Source organism: Thamnophis elegans, chromosome 3 (genome assembly GCF_009769535.1).
Source record: "Thamnophis elegans isolate rThaEle1 chromosome 3, rThaEle1.pri, whole genome shotgun sequence".
NCBI classification, from domain to species: domain Eukaryota; kingdom Metazoa; phylum Chordata; class Lepidosauria; order Squamata; family Colubridae; genus Thamnophis; species Thamnophis elegans.
Genome location: NC_045543.1, coordinates 77400375 through 77418475, shown reverse-complemented (window position 1 = coordinate 77418475; position 18101 = coordinate 77400375). Strand labels below are relative to the sequence as shown.

Below are 18101 nucleotides of genomic sequence, written 5' to 3'. Positions count from 1 at the left end.
GGAGGCAGAGGCCAAAATCTATCCAAGATTCTGACAAGTAGATGTCTTAGCAGCACTGGTCAGACTATAAAGAAAATACCGAGAATCAGTCTCCCCCCCCCTTTTTTTTGACAGCTACTGTTTTGTTTGCTACTGTTTTTAAAGAGAGAAGGAAAAGGCTTATTTGCCTAAATTGAGAACAGCAAGTTATAGGTAGTAGATTTTATAGAATACTTTTATGCTTCAGTAAATGGAAAGAAATGACAAATATAATTTCCATATTGCTGGTAACACAAAATTGGCTTGCTCTTTCCTCCTTCCCTTGCTCATGAAAAAATGTTGTTTATAAATTCTTGGTATGTTTTTCAAAAGCATTCTAATAAATTCATTTTCTTGACTAGAGAGAAAAGAAACAAACACATTTTAAGTGTATCTTGCTTATATTCCCCCCCCCCAAAAAAGCTGCTACTTTTAATTGTCCATTATGTTGCTAATTTGGCTAGTGTCTAATAAAACGTTCCATTTTCATTGACTTGCTCTTCCATCCCTCTGGTTATAATCAATATGTATATATGCATATGGTATATTTGAAATGGGGAAAATGAGCATATCTCTATAGAAGAAGAAGAACCCTTGTCCCAGTTTGGTCATGGCCTATTTAGAAATTCATGGTTCTTTCTGTTTTGAGATCTAAATCCAGAGTGCCATTCTTCGTTAGGGTTTTAATTGTATTTAGGAAACAAGCAGACTGTGTACTCAGCTGTCTCTGATCAGTTAATTCAACCAACAGAAAACCACTCACTGCTTGAATTAAATTGGAAGGTGACTTCAAGGTAAATCTGATGTGGCATGATAGATTGAATTAACTATTTCAAACCCTAAAACTTGTACAATGAGAAATGTTCATAAAGACACATATGCTCAGGTTCTTTACAAGTACAGAAAAAGAAAATAATAAAGGTGATACCACCTCCTCTTTGAAATAACTTCTTTTTGCCCCATTTTGAAAATAAACACCCCCATACATTTTATTGCTATAAAATGAGAATCTCTTTGCATTCTGGCTACATTGGCATGCTCATCTCTCATTGTAATCAGCCAAGTTAGGAATGAGTCCAAACCTGTGTAGGGAGGAACACACCTACAAACAATCACACTACATCTTTAATTTTTTCTGCCTTGGCAAATCTGCTTTTTGGTTCCTATAAAATAAGGAATAATTGGAGTTGGTCTAGATCGCGGGTGTCAAACTCGTGATGTCACATTGTCATATGACAAAAAAAGACTCTCCCCCCTTCATTAAATGGGGGTGGGGTGGCTAGCGCGTGAGTTTGACACCCCTGTTCTAGATGAACAGGTAAAAACCATTGCCAAATGGGATTGTGCCCAACATCAGCTGATGTTTCTGTTGCTGGCAAGTTACTCATGCCCTTAACCGTCACCCACCTAGGCTACTGTAATGTGCTCTATTGGGGTTTGACCTTAAAGAATATTTGGAAACTTTGGTTGGTTCAAAATGCAGCTGCCCCTGCACTGCATTGGTTAACAGTTGATTTCTGGATTCAATCTAGTTCTGGTTTTTTTACATCTATAATGCCCTTCATGGCTTAGCACATGCCAATTTCAACCTGCCAAATTGAATCTAGCAGGGAGAAACTACTACAAAATCCACAAAATAAAGGGAACTTTTATTATTATTATTACAGCACCAATATTGTCAGCTTCCCTGTGGTGATCAGGCTGGTTCTGTATTTGCTGGTTTTCCACAAGATTCTAAAGATTGAACTTTTTGGAGAGCTTTCCCCTGACTTCTTGTTGCTATCTTTTATTCTCTTTCTCTTTTTATTGTGCTATTCTGTTTTTAATATTTATATGTGTTTTGCTTTACTATATATTGTATTGCATCTTTTATATGTGCTACCAAGTCATTTTTTTATTGCGGCGGCATGCAGATATTTTAATAAATAATAAATAAACATAAATCTTCTGATTATGTGTTTTTCTTGTGTAAGGCTGTGCAGTTAATGTAGGAAGATTCCCCCCCCTCTCTCAGTGTTAAAATACAAAAAAGATTTTAAAAATATAAAAACCCACTCCCTAATTTAAAAAAATTGCAATCTGTATGTAAAGTATCCTATGGTCACTGCATAAAGTAGGCCACTCTTTGAATAACAAATTGAACCTTGACCACTGGAGCCAGTCTTTTGCGTGCAAAATGCCTGATCAACTGCAATGCAAATTTCAGGCCCTTTGGGCAATTTCCCACTCTAATTTACCCAAAGCGCATTTAGAAAGATAGATGGAAGTGTCTTGAGGTCCTGGAGAAGTAGTGGTAATGTTTGAAGACATTAACTCTAGTAAATGGGACAGCTTCTGGCTCCTTTAGACCACTGCTTCCCAAACATTTTCTTTCATTACCTGAAACCATTTATCAGAAAGTTCTTTTTTCCGCTTATCAGAAAATCTTTATTTAAATGTCCCTATTGTGATTGGATAATTATCTATCTATTATAATAGATTCATGTGTCATTACCTAAAAATTACTTTTACCCAAATTGGGGTGATTTACCCAGGTTTGGGAGTACTGCCTTACACCATGAATAATATTTGATTAATCTATACAACCTTATTATCTGCTGGCTAGGTTTTGAGATAGCTTTCTTAATAACAGAAGTTCATCTTGATTAAGGTTGCTGGCAATTATAAAAAGGTTTTAATTCCCCACTCCTGCCCCTGCCACTAACAATCCTGATCAAAAGAGTGGAAGAATTCTGATTAACCTTTCTTAATATCAATATTAAGATTAAAATTTCTCTCTTCCCCCCCTCCCCTCCAATTACTATTTCCCAATTGTTACTTAGATAAAAACTTAATCCCGTGTAGACTAGTTTTTATCTGAAATTAAATTCTAAGACACAACATCCAAAACCCAGTCAAACAAAAAAAAGGGGGGAAATGCTGCTTGGCTTTTTAAGATCCAACAGTAACAGTATGTGATCAAGATGGTGGCTTGCATGGTCATTCGTGTGATCGAAGTCCTACCCTATAGGTAGCAGCAGAAGGGTTTTAGTTACGCAATTTTTTATCTTGACTTTTTTTTATTTGCCCCCTGCCATGGTTAGCCTTAATTAATTATTCTTTCAAGTAAGAATGGCTGAAAAAAATCTAGCCTCTGCTTTGTTACAACATAAATTCAGGCAGTCCTCATGATTGTTTTTTTACACAATGTTCCTTGAGTGTGCATGCTTATGGGATCAAAATAAAATTACTGGTGAAGGAAGAAGAGATCATGCCTCATTCACACATTAGAGCATTTTGTTTTGTTTTGTTAGTTTTTCCTTACCCTTTGTTTTACTAAAAGATTTGAAGGACCATTTCATCTTTAATCCTGCTAGCATACATGAATGAACAGACTCTGATCATAATGTCATATCCTCTTCTATACATAGCTTGACTGGAAGGTAATTTTGGAACTCTTATCTGAGGAAAAACTTATATCCCGATTGGACATCGGGCTAATACAAGAATTGCTGTAGCTGTAGCAATTCAGATGGGAATGATCTTCAACTGCCTCTTGCTTTTGTCTACTAAATCTTTATCTCTTATAGTCCTGGTAGCAGGAGTGGGTTCCGGCAGTCACTACTGCCAGTTCGCTCATGGGTGCTTCGCGTGTGCATGCACAGTGCAATAAAAATTGCTCTGCACATGCGCAGAAGCAAAAAACAAGATGCAGGTGCCTATGGTGCCACCCGGAGAACCAGTTTGGGGGCCTAGCAAGCCTGGGTTACTGCCAGTTCCATGACCCGGGCTGCCAAACCACTACTGGTTCAGCTGAACAAGTAGGAACCCACCACTGCCTGGTAGGGTTAATTCTCCTGCTTGATTAACTTGTTTCTCCATTGGAATGAATATCCTGCTTCTAAGATGGCTTGAACCCCTCTGATGACAAGATCTGTGTGATATGTATTCCAAGGGCCATTCCATTTTTTAGAGGTGTGAAGTTCCCAGATCTTGAATGGTGGGTGTAAGCTTATCTGGCTCATTCTTTCACACTCCTTGCCTCCATTTTGAATGCATCTAGAAAGTTGAATCTATCTAGAACCTCTCTATGAAAGTTGAAAATGCGAAGTAGGAGGGGGAGAGGAAGGCTGTGGGGATGGGGTCTTTTTGTTTAGTTTAGTTTAGTTATCTTCATTGTCCTGGCCACTGCTTAGAGAGAGCTAATTGCCATCTCTTGATTTAGCAGTGAAGCCTTAAAATAATGTGTGCAAGCAATTCCAGTAATGAGTAGTAATGAAATTGTCTCCCCAGCACTGCAGTCAGTGGGCTTAGCGGAAAGAGCAACATGTTATTTATGCCACTCATTGTTAAATTCAGGAGATTTGTGGCTTTGCGTTAATTCTATGTGTTAAATATTTATCGATGTGACAAATTTCAAAGTTATTTGGGAATACTTTTTTAAAAAATTGCAATAGACCGTGACTACAATTTATATGTTATTTTAGTGCATAGTTTGATCATGGTTCAGGCTCTAGAACTGTCCTTATTTATAATGTTGCATATCAAAAATTTCACAAAGCTTTGCAATATAAAATATATTTCTGCCACTTTCCATAACACCGGTGTGCAAGTCTTTAAATGTCTTTTCTGTGTCGTTCCAGTTTTAATATATGTGCTGTCGAAGCGAGCACAAATCAAATGTCTTTTCCTGGGATCCCCTACCAACCTTTACTGTGAAATGGATGAGGGGGTCATTTTGCATTTAGGTGACAAGAATATAGGGTACTGTTAAAAATAAAGGAGTGGAGGCAGATAAAGGTTAGACTGAAAAGCATGGATAAAAATTGTGTCTTTGAAGTTTTGCTATCACTTGGCAGGGGTTGCTTGCCTGCTGATTTTAACCTTTATTTTAAATGACTAAGTAGGACTTCTCTCTCTCTCTCTTTTTCTTTCCTGTTTAGATACCTCTTTCCCTTGCTTCAGCTCCAACTATTTTTATTTTGCTCCCTTTTCCTTCCCTTCTCATGGCTTATCTCCATTCTGGATTTTTCTTTTTTCCCCCTGACCTTCCTGGGGGGAAATATGTTTCCTCTCGTATGTTCTGTTGGGAAAAGTGCAGATACAGGACTAAGTAATTTTATGAATGTATTATTTTATTTAAAAAGCAATTCATTTTAATCAGTAATTATTAATTAAATGAATATTGATTCATTTTCGCCTATCCTTGCCTCTTTTTTGAAATGTGGCTTTTGGCAAGTATATCTAAATAGCTACAAGTATATACAAACAAGAATTTCACCTGCACATATTTTATATTACCTTTTTCTATGTAGTTATTTTGTATCCTCTTTCTTTCCTATTTGCAATGATTTCTTTTCTTGATATTTTTCATGCTGTCTGTCTAATCAATCTGCCTATTCTGTTCTGTTAGACACTTAGTCGTCCTATTCCATTCATTCTCTCAATTGTTATTAGTGATTTCTGCTTATGGCAACTATTGATTTTTGCCATTCCAGTTGTAGAGAATTCTTATTTATGAGCCTTTTTTTTTTGCAAAAGTGGAAATGCAAACTAATTGCCTACTTTTTATAGTAGCTGAAGTGGGTTTTAAAATATCTCTCTTTTTTGTATGTAATAAAGTGTTCTTTTTGTAACTTCTTTACAGCCTCAACACACAAAATGTCAGTAGAATAGGTGAAATACCTAGTAGAACCTGCCATGAACCATTTTGAAGGACCACCTGAAGGAGAGGTCAGTGATGAACTAGGAAATAGAGAAGTGAATGAATCTGTAGAGGCAGACCTAGAACATTCTGAAGTAGAAGAAGAACAGCAACAGTATGCCATTCATTACCCAAGATGTGCCAATGGCAGCCATGAACGACCTTCTAGGCAAGAAGAGGAAAGCACATTAGCACGGTCAGCCAGCACTGAAAGTGGCTTCCATTATCATACTGACACTGCTGAAGGAGATGTCATAGCCATAGCAGAAGACAGCTATGAAGGTGACAGAGTACTCGAGAATGAGGATGAGAGTGCCTATGGGGTGCAGTATCGACCTGAAGCAGAAGAGTACACTGAAAATGCTGAGGCAGAGCACGCTGAAACCATTCATAACCGAACTCTTCCCAACCACTTGCACTTTCATTCCATTGAGCATGAGGAAGCCATGAATGCAGCGTATTCTGGGTACGTGTACACTCACAGGCTCTTCCATCGAGGGGAAGATGAGCAGTATGCAGAGCCCTATGCTGATTATGGACTGCAGGAACATGTGTATGAAGAGATAGGTGACACCCCTGACCTTGATGTGCAGGAAGGTCTTAGACTGTATGAGCAAGAGAGGGAAGAAGCTGACAACTATCGAAAGGAAGCTTTGGGTGCACGCCTTCACCACTATGATGAGCGCTCCGATGGGGAATCCGACAGTCCTGAAAAGGAAGCAGAATTTGCCCCGTATCCTCGTATGGACAGTTATGAACAAGAGGAAGATATAGACCAAATAGTAGCTGAAGTCAAACAAAGCATGAGTTCTCAGAGCCTGGACAAAGCTGCTGAAGAGATGCCAGAAGCAGAACAAAATGTGGACACTAATGTTCCTGCTAACATGCGCCATAAAGGCAGCAATCAGGTTTCAAACAACTCTAGAACAGCTGTTAATGCAGGTGAATCAGTGCAAAGATATAGCAAGGAAAAAAGGGATGCCATATCACTGGCAATTAAAGACATTAAGGAAGCTATTGAAGAAGTGAAAACAAAGACTATTCGTTCTCCATATACTCCTGACGAACCCAAAGAACCCATCTGGGTGATGAGACAGGATATCAGCCCGACCAGGGATGGCGAGGATCAAAGACCACTAGAGGGAGATGTGAGTATACCAATTTTGAATTGCACTTTGAAAGCAAAGGCCAGAATTTTCATTAAATTATTACTTGATATCTATGGCAGGTTGGTTGTAGGTTTTTTTATTTGCTTTGGAAACATCATGTTACGTACAATAAAGATCTCTGCTCTTTTTAAAAATGTGCTTTAAAATTATAATTATTAATATATGAACTTCCTCTTGGCTATCTTTTGATCTTTGTTGTATATCAAACAAAAAGGAGGAAAAAAGTTAAGATGGCTTGCATAAAACATGAACTTTCTGGAAAAGAATTCTAAGCACCTGTGCTAATGAATTTTGTTTTTGTTATCAATAGTGTGTTGCTGTGCTGTTAGCCCTTTTGAAATATGATGACCTTTTAAATCATCCATATAGCAGATGTTTTCCTGCCATAAGCCACATTATTCCATAGTTCTTTTGACAATACTTATTTTTTACAAATTTTTCTTGCTTTCAGTACAGTAGCCTCAATTCCCCATTATGGTATTTTTATGTTTGGCATGCTAAAGTGCCAGGTTTTTAAAATTTCTATGCAAATTTAATACCAGAAAGGTACACATAATAAATTTTGGTAGAATTGATTTGTTTGTTTATTTTAATTTATTGGGTGCCCAACTCCAGTGGCCTCTGGATATCGTATAAAGCAAGAAAAAATATGAAAACAGATAAAAACATTGAATCAAGCAGACAGCTCAAACTAAAATAATGTAATACACTGGTAGAAGAAAATATTTATACTCAGGGTTGAACTGTGGGATCCTAGGTGCTCTCTGAGCTTGATTGTTTTCTTGCCGACACTTCAGTGATGTTACTGTATAGTTTGGTAATGAAACGTCTACAAGAAAATACCCAAACTCAGAGAGCACCAATGACCCACAACTTAATATATAAGAAAAACAGCAAAACAGGGGCATTTAACAAATAATAAATAGAAACCTGTAGCCTGGAATCAAAAGCAAGTTTACAAAGCATTCTGGAACTCCAGAGTGGATGCCGCTGTAATGTCTGGAAGCGATGCTGTTGTAGAGGATGGGGCAGCAACAGAGAAGACACACTTCTAGATGGCAGTGTTTAATGGAGGGGACCTGGAGACATTCATTTTTCTGGAATATCCTGGACAGGCAGAAACAGTTCGAGACCAACAGTCTCTCATATATCGTTTTTTTTTTTTTTTTTGTATTTCAAATGTTTTATTTCATTTTCATTTCATACAGTCACGTATATACTGTGCATGATTGAGGCCATATAACATTGAGCAATAGACACAGCCCTCCTTGTATTCCCCAAAATACAAAACCAATATAGCACTTCAACCCTCCATACACCCTTTCTTTCTCCCCCCTCCAACTTTCCTTTCTCCCCTCCAACATTCCCCTCTCCTACTTCCCCTCCCCCTCTAACACTCCTTTCTCCTCCTCCCTTCCATCTCACCCTCCTTCCATTCCTCTCTCCCTCCCTCTCTGCCCCTCCCTCTTCTTTCCCTCTGCTCCTCACTTCGCTGTATTTCTACTATCCATCGATATATTCAGCTTCTTATTTTTATACTAAAATTTAAAAAAAAAGCAACAGTATACAAGTGCAATCATGTTGTTTTAAAAACTGGCACAAATTATATTTCCCCCCACCCCCCTATGACCCCACCTCCCTTCCCCCCTTCCGACTTCCCAGAGCCCGTACACGGTATAGCTTTTTATCAAACACAGTCTAAAATCTCTACATTGAACTCAGCTTCTTACCATTACACAAACCTAAGCAGTTTACATTGTTCCTAATCTTAATTAATTGATTACCTGCAGGATTTCCCCAGAAGTTATTTGTTGATTCAGCTTTTCCTGTACTCTTCTCTAGCTAGGGGCCTTATCTCTTTATCTAAATATCTATCTATTTCCAAAGCCTTAATTTTGTCCCCTTTGTGCCTCCTTCCTCTATAACACAATTTAGATACATTTCAAATTTTTCTTTTGGTTTCCTCTTCCAACTCTTTTCGTTTTTGCCTTTGTTTGTGTCCATGTATATATATACACACACACACACACACACACATATATACATACATATATACATACATACATATACATATACATATACATATACATATACATATGCATATACATATACATATACATATATATATATATATATATATATATATATATACACACATATATATACATTTTTATATTCATCAGTACTCTTCTCATATATACTTTACTTAGATCTCCTACAAATTCCCTGAATATGCCCTTATTCATGTTCCGAACAAAGTATACAAATAGCAATTTTACAACCATTAATATACTTTTCATATCAAATAAACTCCAATTCGACCTCCAATAATAAAGAAAAAAGAAAAAAAGGGAAAAGAAAAAAGAAAGAGAAGAAAAAAAAAGTCAGTAAAATCTCTGCATTGAACTCAGCTTCTTACCATTACACAAACTTAAGCAGTTTACATTGTTCCTAATCTTAATTAATTAATTAATTAATTACCTGCAGGATTTCAAAATGTATTAACACCGAGTAAGTTGGAGGAAAAAAATAATAATAATAAAGAAAGAATAAAAGGAAAAGAAAAAAGAAGGAAAAGAGAAAAAAAAAGGCAGCAAAATCTCTACATTGAACTCAGCTTCTTACCATTACACAAACTTAAGCAATTTACATTGTTCCTAATCTTAATTGATTGATTATCTGCAGGATTTCCCCAAAAGTTATTTGTTGATTCAGCTTTTCCTGTACTTTTCTCTAGCTAGGGGCCTTATCTCTTTATCTAAATATCTATCTATTTCCAAACCCCTCATATATCCAGACCAGGAGTGGGCTCCTGAATCGGTCAGTACTGGTTCGCTGCATGCACACTTTGCACAAGCGCTGCTTGCTTCCTTTGCATACACGCCGGCCGCACGTAGCTTCCGTATTTTATTAAAAATTGCTCTGTACATGCGCAGAACCATGCCAGCAACAGCAGAAGACACTGGAGAACCGGTTTGTTACCAGTTCTGTGACCCAGGCCTGAATTCCACTACTGGTTCATCTGAACCGGGCCAAACAGGCATCAACCCACCTCTGGTCCAGACCACATCCCATACCGAGATTTATACGTAATAATCAGATCTTGAATTGTACTCAGAAGCCAACTGACAACCAATACAACTTGCATAGCAGTGGTGAAATCTAGGCACACTGAGAGACACTAATTACTGCACACAACACTGCATTTTGAACCAGTTGCAGCTTCTGGGTGGTTTTCAAGAGCAGCCACTATTAGATGTGTTACAATCTAATTATAAGATGACCATGAATGACTACCTGAAGGGCCTCCTGATCAAGGAAAGGGTGCAACTGGTATGCAAAGGCCACAGCTGCCACCTGCTCCTTGAGCAGTAGCTGCAAATTCAGAAGGAACCCTAAGACTGCACATCAGTCTTGGCTGTGGAAGTGGAGCTCATCCAAGACCAAAGATGGTGACATCCCCAAAACAGGAGGTCTAAACAGTTGCAGCCTTGTTAGGATTAAGCCAAACTCTGTTCCCCCCCCCCGCCCCATCCAGAACCAAACAGCCTGTAGATACTGAATCAGTGCATTGATAGCTTCACCTATATCATTCAGGATGCAGATGTAAAGTTGGGTACTATCAGCATAGTGAAGATACTGTATCTCAAACTCCCAGATGACCTCATCAAGTGCTTTCAGGTAGATATTGAACAGGACAGGGGAGAAATGACAAGCCCTGAGACACCCCACACATGAAGGGCCATCTCTTCCCCTGTGTCTATACTGACTGGAACTGAGCATTGCAGAAGGAGGTGAACCACTGGAGCACAGCGCCTTGAGCTCTTAATTCCTGTAGCCAGTCCAGAAGGATAATATGGTTGAAGTATTGAAAGCTGCTGAAATATCAAGGAGCCCTAGGATGGATGCACCACTCCTATCCCGAAGAATCCACAAGAATCATCAGCAAGCATGACTAGTCTTATCTTTGCACTCTATCTTGACCTTGTGCCAGATTGAAAGCACTCCAGGTAACAATTCAAGATCCCCCAAGATCCTTTGCAGCTGTCATTCAACTACCTTTTCCACTGTCTCCATGAGAAAAGGAAAATTTGAAACTGGCTGATAGTTTTCCAACAAAGATAATTCTTCAACAATTATCCAGTAGTAATCCCTTGAGGAAGGGATTTATTGCTATCTCCTTCAAGGCTGGTGGGACCACTGTCTCTCTCAAAAAGGCTCAAACCACCAGCTGAAGCCATCCCATCATCATCATCTCCTAGATTGTTTTAATAACCCAGGAAAGCCAGGATCTAACAAACAGAGGGTTGGACTAACAGGAAAGAGCACATTGCTCACTTTCTTGGGAATAAGAATCAAACTCAGTCCAGATAACATTCCAAGATTCTTCCTTGGGCAACTCATTATGATTTGCCTGTTAGGGTCCAACTCCAAGGTAATCTGAATGACATTTCCTATCAGATACCATGAATGTTCTTCAACATAGCGTTGGAGAAGATCCTGTGGCCCAAGAACCCCAATAGGAAGTGGGACATCCTAAACAGGGCAGTCATACAGCCATCACCATTATGCAATAAGGGTGCAGAAATAGTGATGTTTTTCCCCCTTATTGCTACAATTTATTAATCTGCTAGTATTATTTGCGGGATTTCATAAAATATTTTGGAATATACATCAATGCTGATACACCTTATGTTTTATACCACTCTTTAAAAGATGTACCAATTTGGCTCAGAGTGATGTAGCTTGCATCAAGAACTCAACATACAAGCCAAAAACGAGGTTGCAGCCCCATATGTTATATTGCATATTTTCTTGCTCCCACTAAGTATGCAATGTACATTTGATAGAAGAAAACTATGTTATTTGTATGTAGTCAGGCAAAGCACTCATTCTGTATGTCCACATATTAAAATTTAATTAACAAACAAACAAAATGTACTCATAGTACACAAACAAAAGCAAACTTCCTAAGAAAATGCAGGCAAAATGAATGCATCCTGTATTTTGCTTTCCTAAGAATGTATTTAAGACTCCAAAGTCTTATATTTTTAAAAATAAAAATAGTGCGGAAGATTTAGCACTTTACTGCATGTAGGTCACCCAGTTAAAAAGCAATGTAATTTTGAACATCGGGAGGGAAGATCAGGAGCTGTGCAGGTCTCAAGGAATAGGTTCTTGGGCTCCCTAGTGACCACAGATTGAGTATTTCAGACTTCTGAATGCCAGGTTCTGTTCTTCCAAAAGAAGTGGCTAGAACATTTGTGAAATTACAGATTGTCTGTGATAATGACATATTGGACTCTCACAATTTTTCTGATCAGAGGCAGGTTTCACTTAGTAACCATTACTGTTACCACTGTTTAGAAACCATTAGCCTTAATACATTGTCGATTCGGGTTAATGTCAGGGTTCCAAATAGCATCCAAAAGTTAATCGGAGTCCAAGGCAAAGTCGCTCAAAGTTCCAGTTTATTAAGAGAGCCATATTGGCACATCTGGGAAAACTCGAATCTTAAAGCTTCCCAGTTTTCCCCACTCAATTGAAAGTTCAAGATCTTGCCCCCACACCCACAAGTCCATCACATGGTCCAATCTTCCACTGCCATGCTGGCAGTTCCACCCATCCAGTTCCGGTCAGGTGCAGAGGTGTGAAGTCAAAGGATGACCTTGGCTTTCTAGAAAGAATTTTGTTATGGCTACATATCATCTAACTCTGTACAGTCCCCCCTCCCATTTTCCCATATAATTTCCCATAAAAAATGCATAGTGGAATAATAGACAGTGTGACAGGCCAAAGATCCAAAAGCAAAGATGGCTGCAGGCCTGACAGACATATTATTTTAACATACTTTCCTCAGAAGAAATTACATTTTGTGTAGTTAGATGTTTAGCAAATAAGGGCCTTGTGCGCCCTCTCTTTTGGGACCAACAGAGCAATAACTTCGTACAGTGAATACCTCTCATCCATGTTTAAGAACAGTTGGTGACAGCCTTTACTTGGTTTGCAAGCTTCAGACAGCACAGATTTGTTTTCGTGTTGTTTTGAAAATTATACACATGGGTAATATGGTTTGATGAACTGGAGTTTTAACTTTTTTGTTAAGATAACGTGTCTTCACCTCTTTGTTGAGGTAATGCTCATTCTATTTTTAGCTTAGTTCTGAATCTGATGCTCAAGTTATTTTGTAAAGCTTCTGGGTTTGTTTTTTTTTTCCTACAGCAGGGACAATCTATTATTAATAAAGGGAATAGAGAAGGTTGCACTGAATAATTAAGTAGGTTTCAGGTGCTGGAAGGGGCTAAAGGATTGTGACCAGCAATATGGATGTGAGGAAGTGCTCAGCATTTGCTAAAAACAAAAAAGGGTTTGGAATTGCACTTCAGAACGCTGATGGTAGGGTATTTTATTTAGTGCTAATACCTAAAATTATACAATGAACACCCGCATCCTAAAATAGCACACTTTAAATGCTGTAATAGTCAGACCTTTGTTAATTTATTAACTGTCCCCGCCTCTTACTTCAGTTTCTTTTAATTTGCAAACTTAATTCAGCTTCTATTACAAATAAATAATACAAAAAAGAAATAAACCAACATTTTGGTTTGAAAATGATAGCAGCCGCAAGGAGACAATAATACAATTGTGTCACATCACTTTTGGCTTTCCTTTAATTTAGGTTTTTAAACTGACAAAATATCATTTTTCAAAAGAATTTAATACTTTTGTTACATGGCATGAGCCTTGGTGTGTGTGGATATATGCATCAGTCTTCAACCTTTAGATGCTAGAAGATGTCTATTGTTCAGGAGCATGGGGACTAGTGTAGAATATGTTACAGTCTTTATTACATAGTTACACTTTTCTACAAAGTTGGGATAATTTCTTTGCAGATGCATATGTTATCCTGTATTCAAACTGTATTTGCAGATATTTGTGTTCAAGTCATACCTTCCCTCTCCCTCTTTCTCTCTCCCTTTCTCTCTTGCACACGCACACCCTTACCTCTTACTCTTAGATTTTCGAAAATAATATTACAAAGAGTGCACTCATTCAGTGACTATTTTAACTTGTGATGGCAGAAGTAGTATTTACAACCGGTTCTCAAATTTCTGGCCATGACTGCACACCCACAGTCATGTGATTGCAATCTGGGCACTTGGCAATCAATCTGGATTTCCAAACTTTGCAACGTCTTGTGGTCACACAGTCACAGTTGTGACCTTCTCTGTTGACTTCCTATGAGCAAAGTCAATGGGGAAACCTTTAGGAACTTGGAAGTTGTGATCATGTGACTTAATGTCTTAATGGCCTCCTTTTCAACAATGAGGTCTGCCGTTGCTAAGCGACATGGTCACGTGATGTTGAAATTATCATTCCAATTACCATTGTTAAGTAGGGAATACCTATAGCAGAGTTTCTTTTCTTACATTTATTTTATTTTCATGTCATTTTTTCCCACTTCTTTCTTCTCATTCTGATCTAAGACTGATTCTTGGTTCAGTATCAGTAAAATGGTATGTCTTACATTCAGAAGCTCTCTCTCTTTCAATTTTTTATTATAAAAAATTAGATCAGCATGCTGTTTCTTTTGCATGCGTACAAAGGACTAATGTTTAAATCATGTATTTGAAATGAATATTGAATATTTGAAATTGAAATCATGTATTTGAAATGAGTATTTAAAACAACAATTTTATTTATGCTGATATGTATTTAATTCTGCAGTGTTTTAAAAGATGCTCAGTAGAAAAGTTTTCAAATTTATCATTGGTTTTTAAAAGAACCATGGAGAAAATCTGTCTTTCTGGTTGCTTTGACAATGATCAGATGACTCATAATGAATCAATTTAAATAAAATATTCTAAATTCTTTTTTTATTTCACATGTTGATAATAGTATTTTCTACTGTATTGTTATTATTTGGAAGCCACTAGTAGGATTAAATTTGATAGATATAGGCTCCTGAAAAGCAATAAAATAAAAAGAACTAACAGCCTTTTATGGAGCAGGAGCTTTTTGCTATAGTATAATAGAATGACCTTCTTACAGCTATTAAATAACAGAGAAGGTTAATCTACATAGGTAGCACAGCAACATCTCCTATTACTGGCTTCATTTTCAAGTCTTGAGCGTATAATACCACTGGAAAAAGCAATTTGCTGCCATCTGCTAGTGGATTATTGTTGAACAGCAACATCAAAATGGAGAATTTCTGGATGTACGACACTGAGTATCTTAGGAACATGGTAGGTAAATTATAGAAATAGAATAAATAATGATAGATGCTGCTGCCCTCTGCATGTTTACTCAGGATTAAATCCTATTGATTTAATTAAGGTTTAGCCCTACATTAGTGGGTACAGGGTAGTATTCATTGAAATGATTTTATTAGCATAATTACAAATTGTTAGTAAGATTGCATTACAGTAAAAAAAATATTTGTCATAAATAAAGTATATAGATTATATACTTTGTTCTGCCTAATGTATATGATATGATTATTTACATATGATAACTTATAAAACAGGAAATGCATATTGTAAGTAGTAAGTAAGTTAATATTTGCTCTGGTATTTTTTGTTGGTCTTGCAAGAAAACAACAGTTTTCAACAGAGGCACTGCTTACTGGTCTGATGTGTAACTTATTCAGTGCAAATTGCCTATATTTTGTATATGGATCTGATCTTGGCAACTTAGTATCAGCAACAGAATTACATTCAGACAACTGTAGTCTTTGGTATATAATCGGTGTAGTATGTAAGAAAAACATGTATGAAGGAGCAGGGAAGATGAGCAGAAAGAAGATGGGAGATGCCTCCTTACTCTCAAATATATCTGAAAATGAATTGGCCACCATTTGGACCTCTATATGATGAATGAAACAACAATAATGGGGTAGGTTGTTTATGTTAATTTTACAAACCTGATGATTTCCGGAACTATCATGGGTAAATATTGCAATTTATCCGAAATTGATATATAATACAGGTTTTGAAGAGAAAACATTATTTACTTATTTACATAGGTTTAAAAGATGCCTGACTGTCAACAATTCTGAACCCTTTATATTATAAAAAAAACTAGAACAATACAATAAAGCAGCCAAGGGACTTCATCAGGAGAAAAAAAAACCAAACGAAACATCATCCTGTCCCCAGACCTGGAAAAGAATCCAGGTTTTCAGAACTTTTTGGAATATCATCAAGGTGGAAGCCATATGAATTGGGAGAAATGAGTACTTTGGAGTACCTTGGGCTTCTAGATGTATCGACAACTGCTTAAAACAAACATGGCTTTTGGGGGATTGTATTGTAGCTGGGTAGAGCCACGATGCATTCCTTTTCTCCCATTTCTGGGAGAGAAAATGCAGTTTCTTTAAGATTTGCAAAAATGCTTTGAAGCCCTTTCTTTAAATTCGAAGTACCGCTCAAGCTCAGTATTGCAGTTTGTAATTCTCAGTTTTACTTTTTTTTATGAGCAAATATAAATGTGAAGGTAGTGTTGTGGGAATTCAGTTAGGTTAACTGAGTTTACTATTATTATTTTTTGGAACCCTCAATCCAATTTTGAATCTTGAGACCAAAATAGTAAAATGTTGTATGTTACCTGCTCAGAATGTTATTTCCTTGTATATCCTGTAGTCTCCATCTCCTGATCCCTCTTCACCTCAAGGTGCTGAATCATCAAGTATACAACATCATCAAGATGTCTGTGGTACAGCAGAAACCCCCACCAATAAGGAGGTAGAGTGTAATGTTCTTAAAATCAGTGCATTTATTAGAAATATTTTCCAAGTTTAATTTTATGTTTTGCATTACACAAACTGGAAACATGGCTATTTTGGATATTTTGGATAGTATTTCTCTATTTTAAACATTTTAAGATTTCACCACCTGCAGTGCCAATAAATTTTATGTTTGCCAACAAGCAGGCAGGTTTATAAAAATAGGTCACTAAATAATCCTGAAGGGGTGTTAGATTTATTTATTATCCTTTAAAATATCTAAGTAGAAATCATGTTTTCGTGTAACTCTACTTCCTAAATCAATGTCTCTTTGTTATATACTGGCAAAGTTACACACTGGCAAAACGTAGCCATTGCTTTGCTTTCCTCAGGTTTTATATGAATAGACTAACAACGGCTTTCTTTGTAATATTTTTAATATTTGTTGTGATAGGAGAGGTTAGGCATTTGCTCCAAACAACAAATAAAAATAATTGTCTTTCTTTGTTCTTTAAAGACAGCAGAGATTTTGATTCTTTGGAACCAAGTCTTGTGTACTAAGTATGAGAAAACACAAAACTAGCAGCTGAAACCAGATTCATTAAGTCATTTCTGCTTCATCTGCTTATAGGTTGAATACTGCTACAAAATATGGGCCCTAGAAGCAGAAAAGATTTCTAACCAAAAAGACGAAAATCCTAATATCCCCATATAATCAAATACAATAACTGAGTCTTTAAAACAGAGATGCTACAGTATTAATAATAGATGTACATTTCTCATTATGTTTATTTCATATTATCAGGACTATTGAATTCCTTTTTGCAAAAATAATAATTATAAGTTGTGAATATGGCACTAAAGACTAATAGAAAGTGTTAACTTTTCTAACATATAGGAGACTTGCCTCTCGAAATTTTTCTATGTTTGAAAACAATGACTTTTTTACTCAGTATCAAAAGAATAAATGTAGTGGCCACATCTGAAAATCATTCATACTTCTATAATTACTTATGAAATTCCTTGGGGTTAATATATTAACATTTATTCAGACATGAATGAAAATTCCAATATGAACCTGTTCTCTGATGCCTCCAGTCAAGTTTTTCTTCAATACCATAATTCAATAATTTTTCCTTCCCGCCTCCCCCCCCCATGATATTTGCTGTGAAAGGGAAATAAACAGAATAGCTATCCCAGAACTTAAACTGGTAGCTGTTGAAGCAATCTTTTAGGAAATATCCAGAATTTCATGGGTGAGTCTCTTCACCCACTCAATCTGCTGTGTTAAGGCCAGAGTGGGGAACCTTCCTGTTGGTAGTTGCATTTTTTCAAAGTAATCTGCCAGGGACCACCATGGAGGGCAGGCTGAAGAAAGTGGGTGGGATCATAGCCCAATGTTAGATGTGACATGTTTTACTCTTCATTCCCTTCAGTAAGAGAACCTAACACAACTAAGACCAATGGTTCAGGGTGGTGGCGAGAGGAATCATATAATCATTTT

The 18101-nt window shown here is 37.0% G+C and overlaps 1 protein-coding gene across 1 annotated transcript in view; it reads left to right on the top strand.

Moving 5' to 3' along the window:
* The window catches only part of APBA1 (amyloid beta precursor protein binding family A member 1), a 98704-nt gene that overhangs the window by 45883 nt on the left and 34720 nt on the right, over window positions 1-18101 (top strand). The window contains exons 2-3 of the mRNA XM_032212644.1: window positions 5645-6849; window positions 16515-16616. Coding sequence (XP_032068535.1) covers window positions 5698-6849; window positions 16515-16616 — 1254 coding nt within the window. The 5' untranslated portion in view covers window positions 5645-5697. The remainder of the gene's footprint in view (window positions 1-5644; window positions 6850-16514; window positions 16617-18101) is intronic.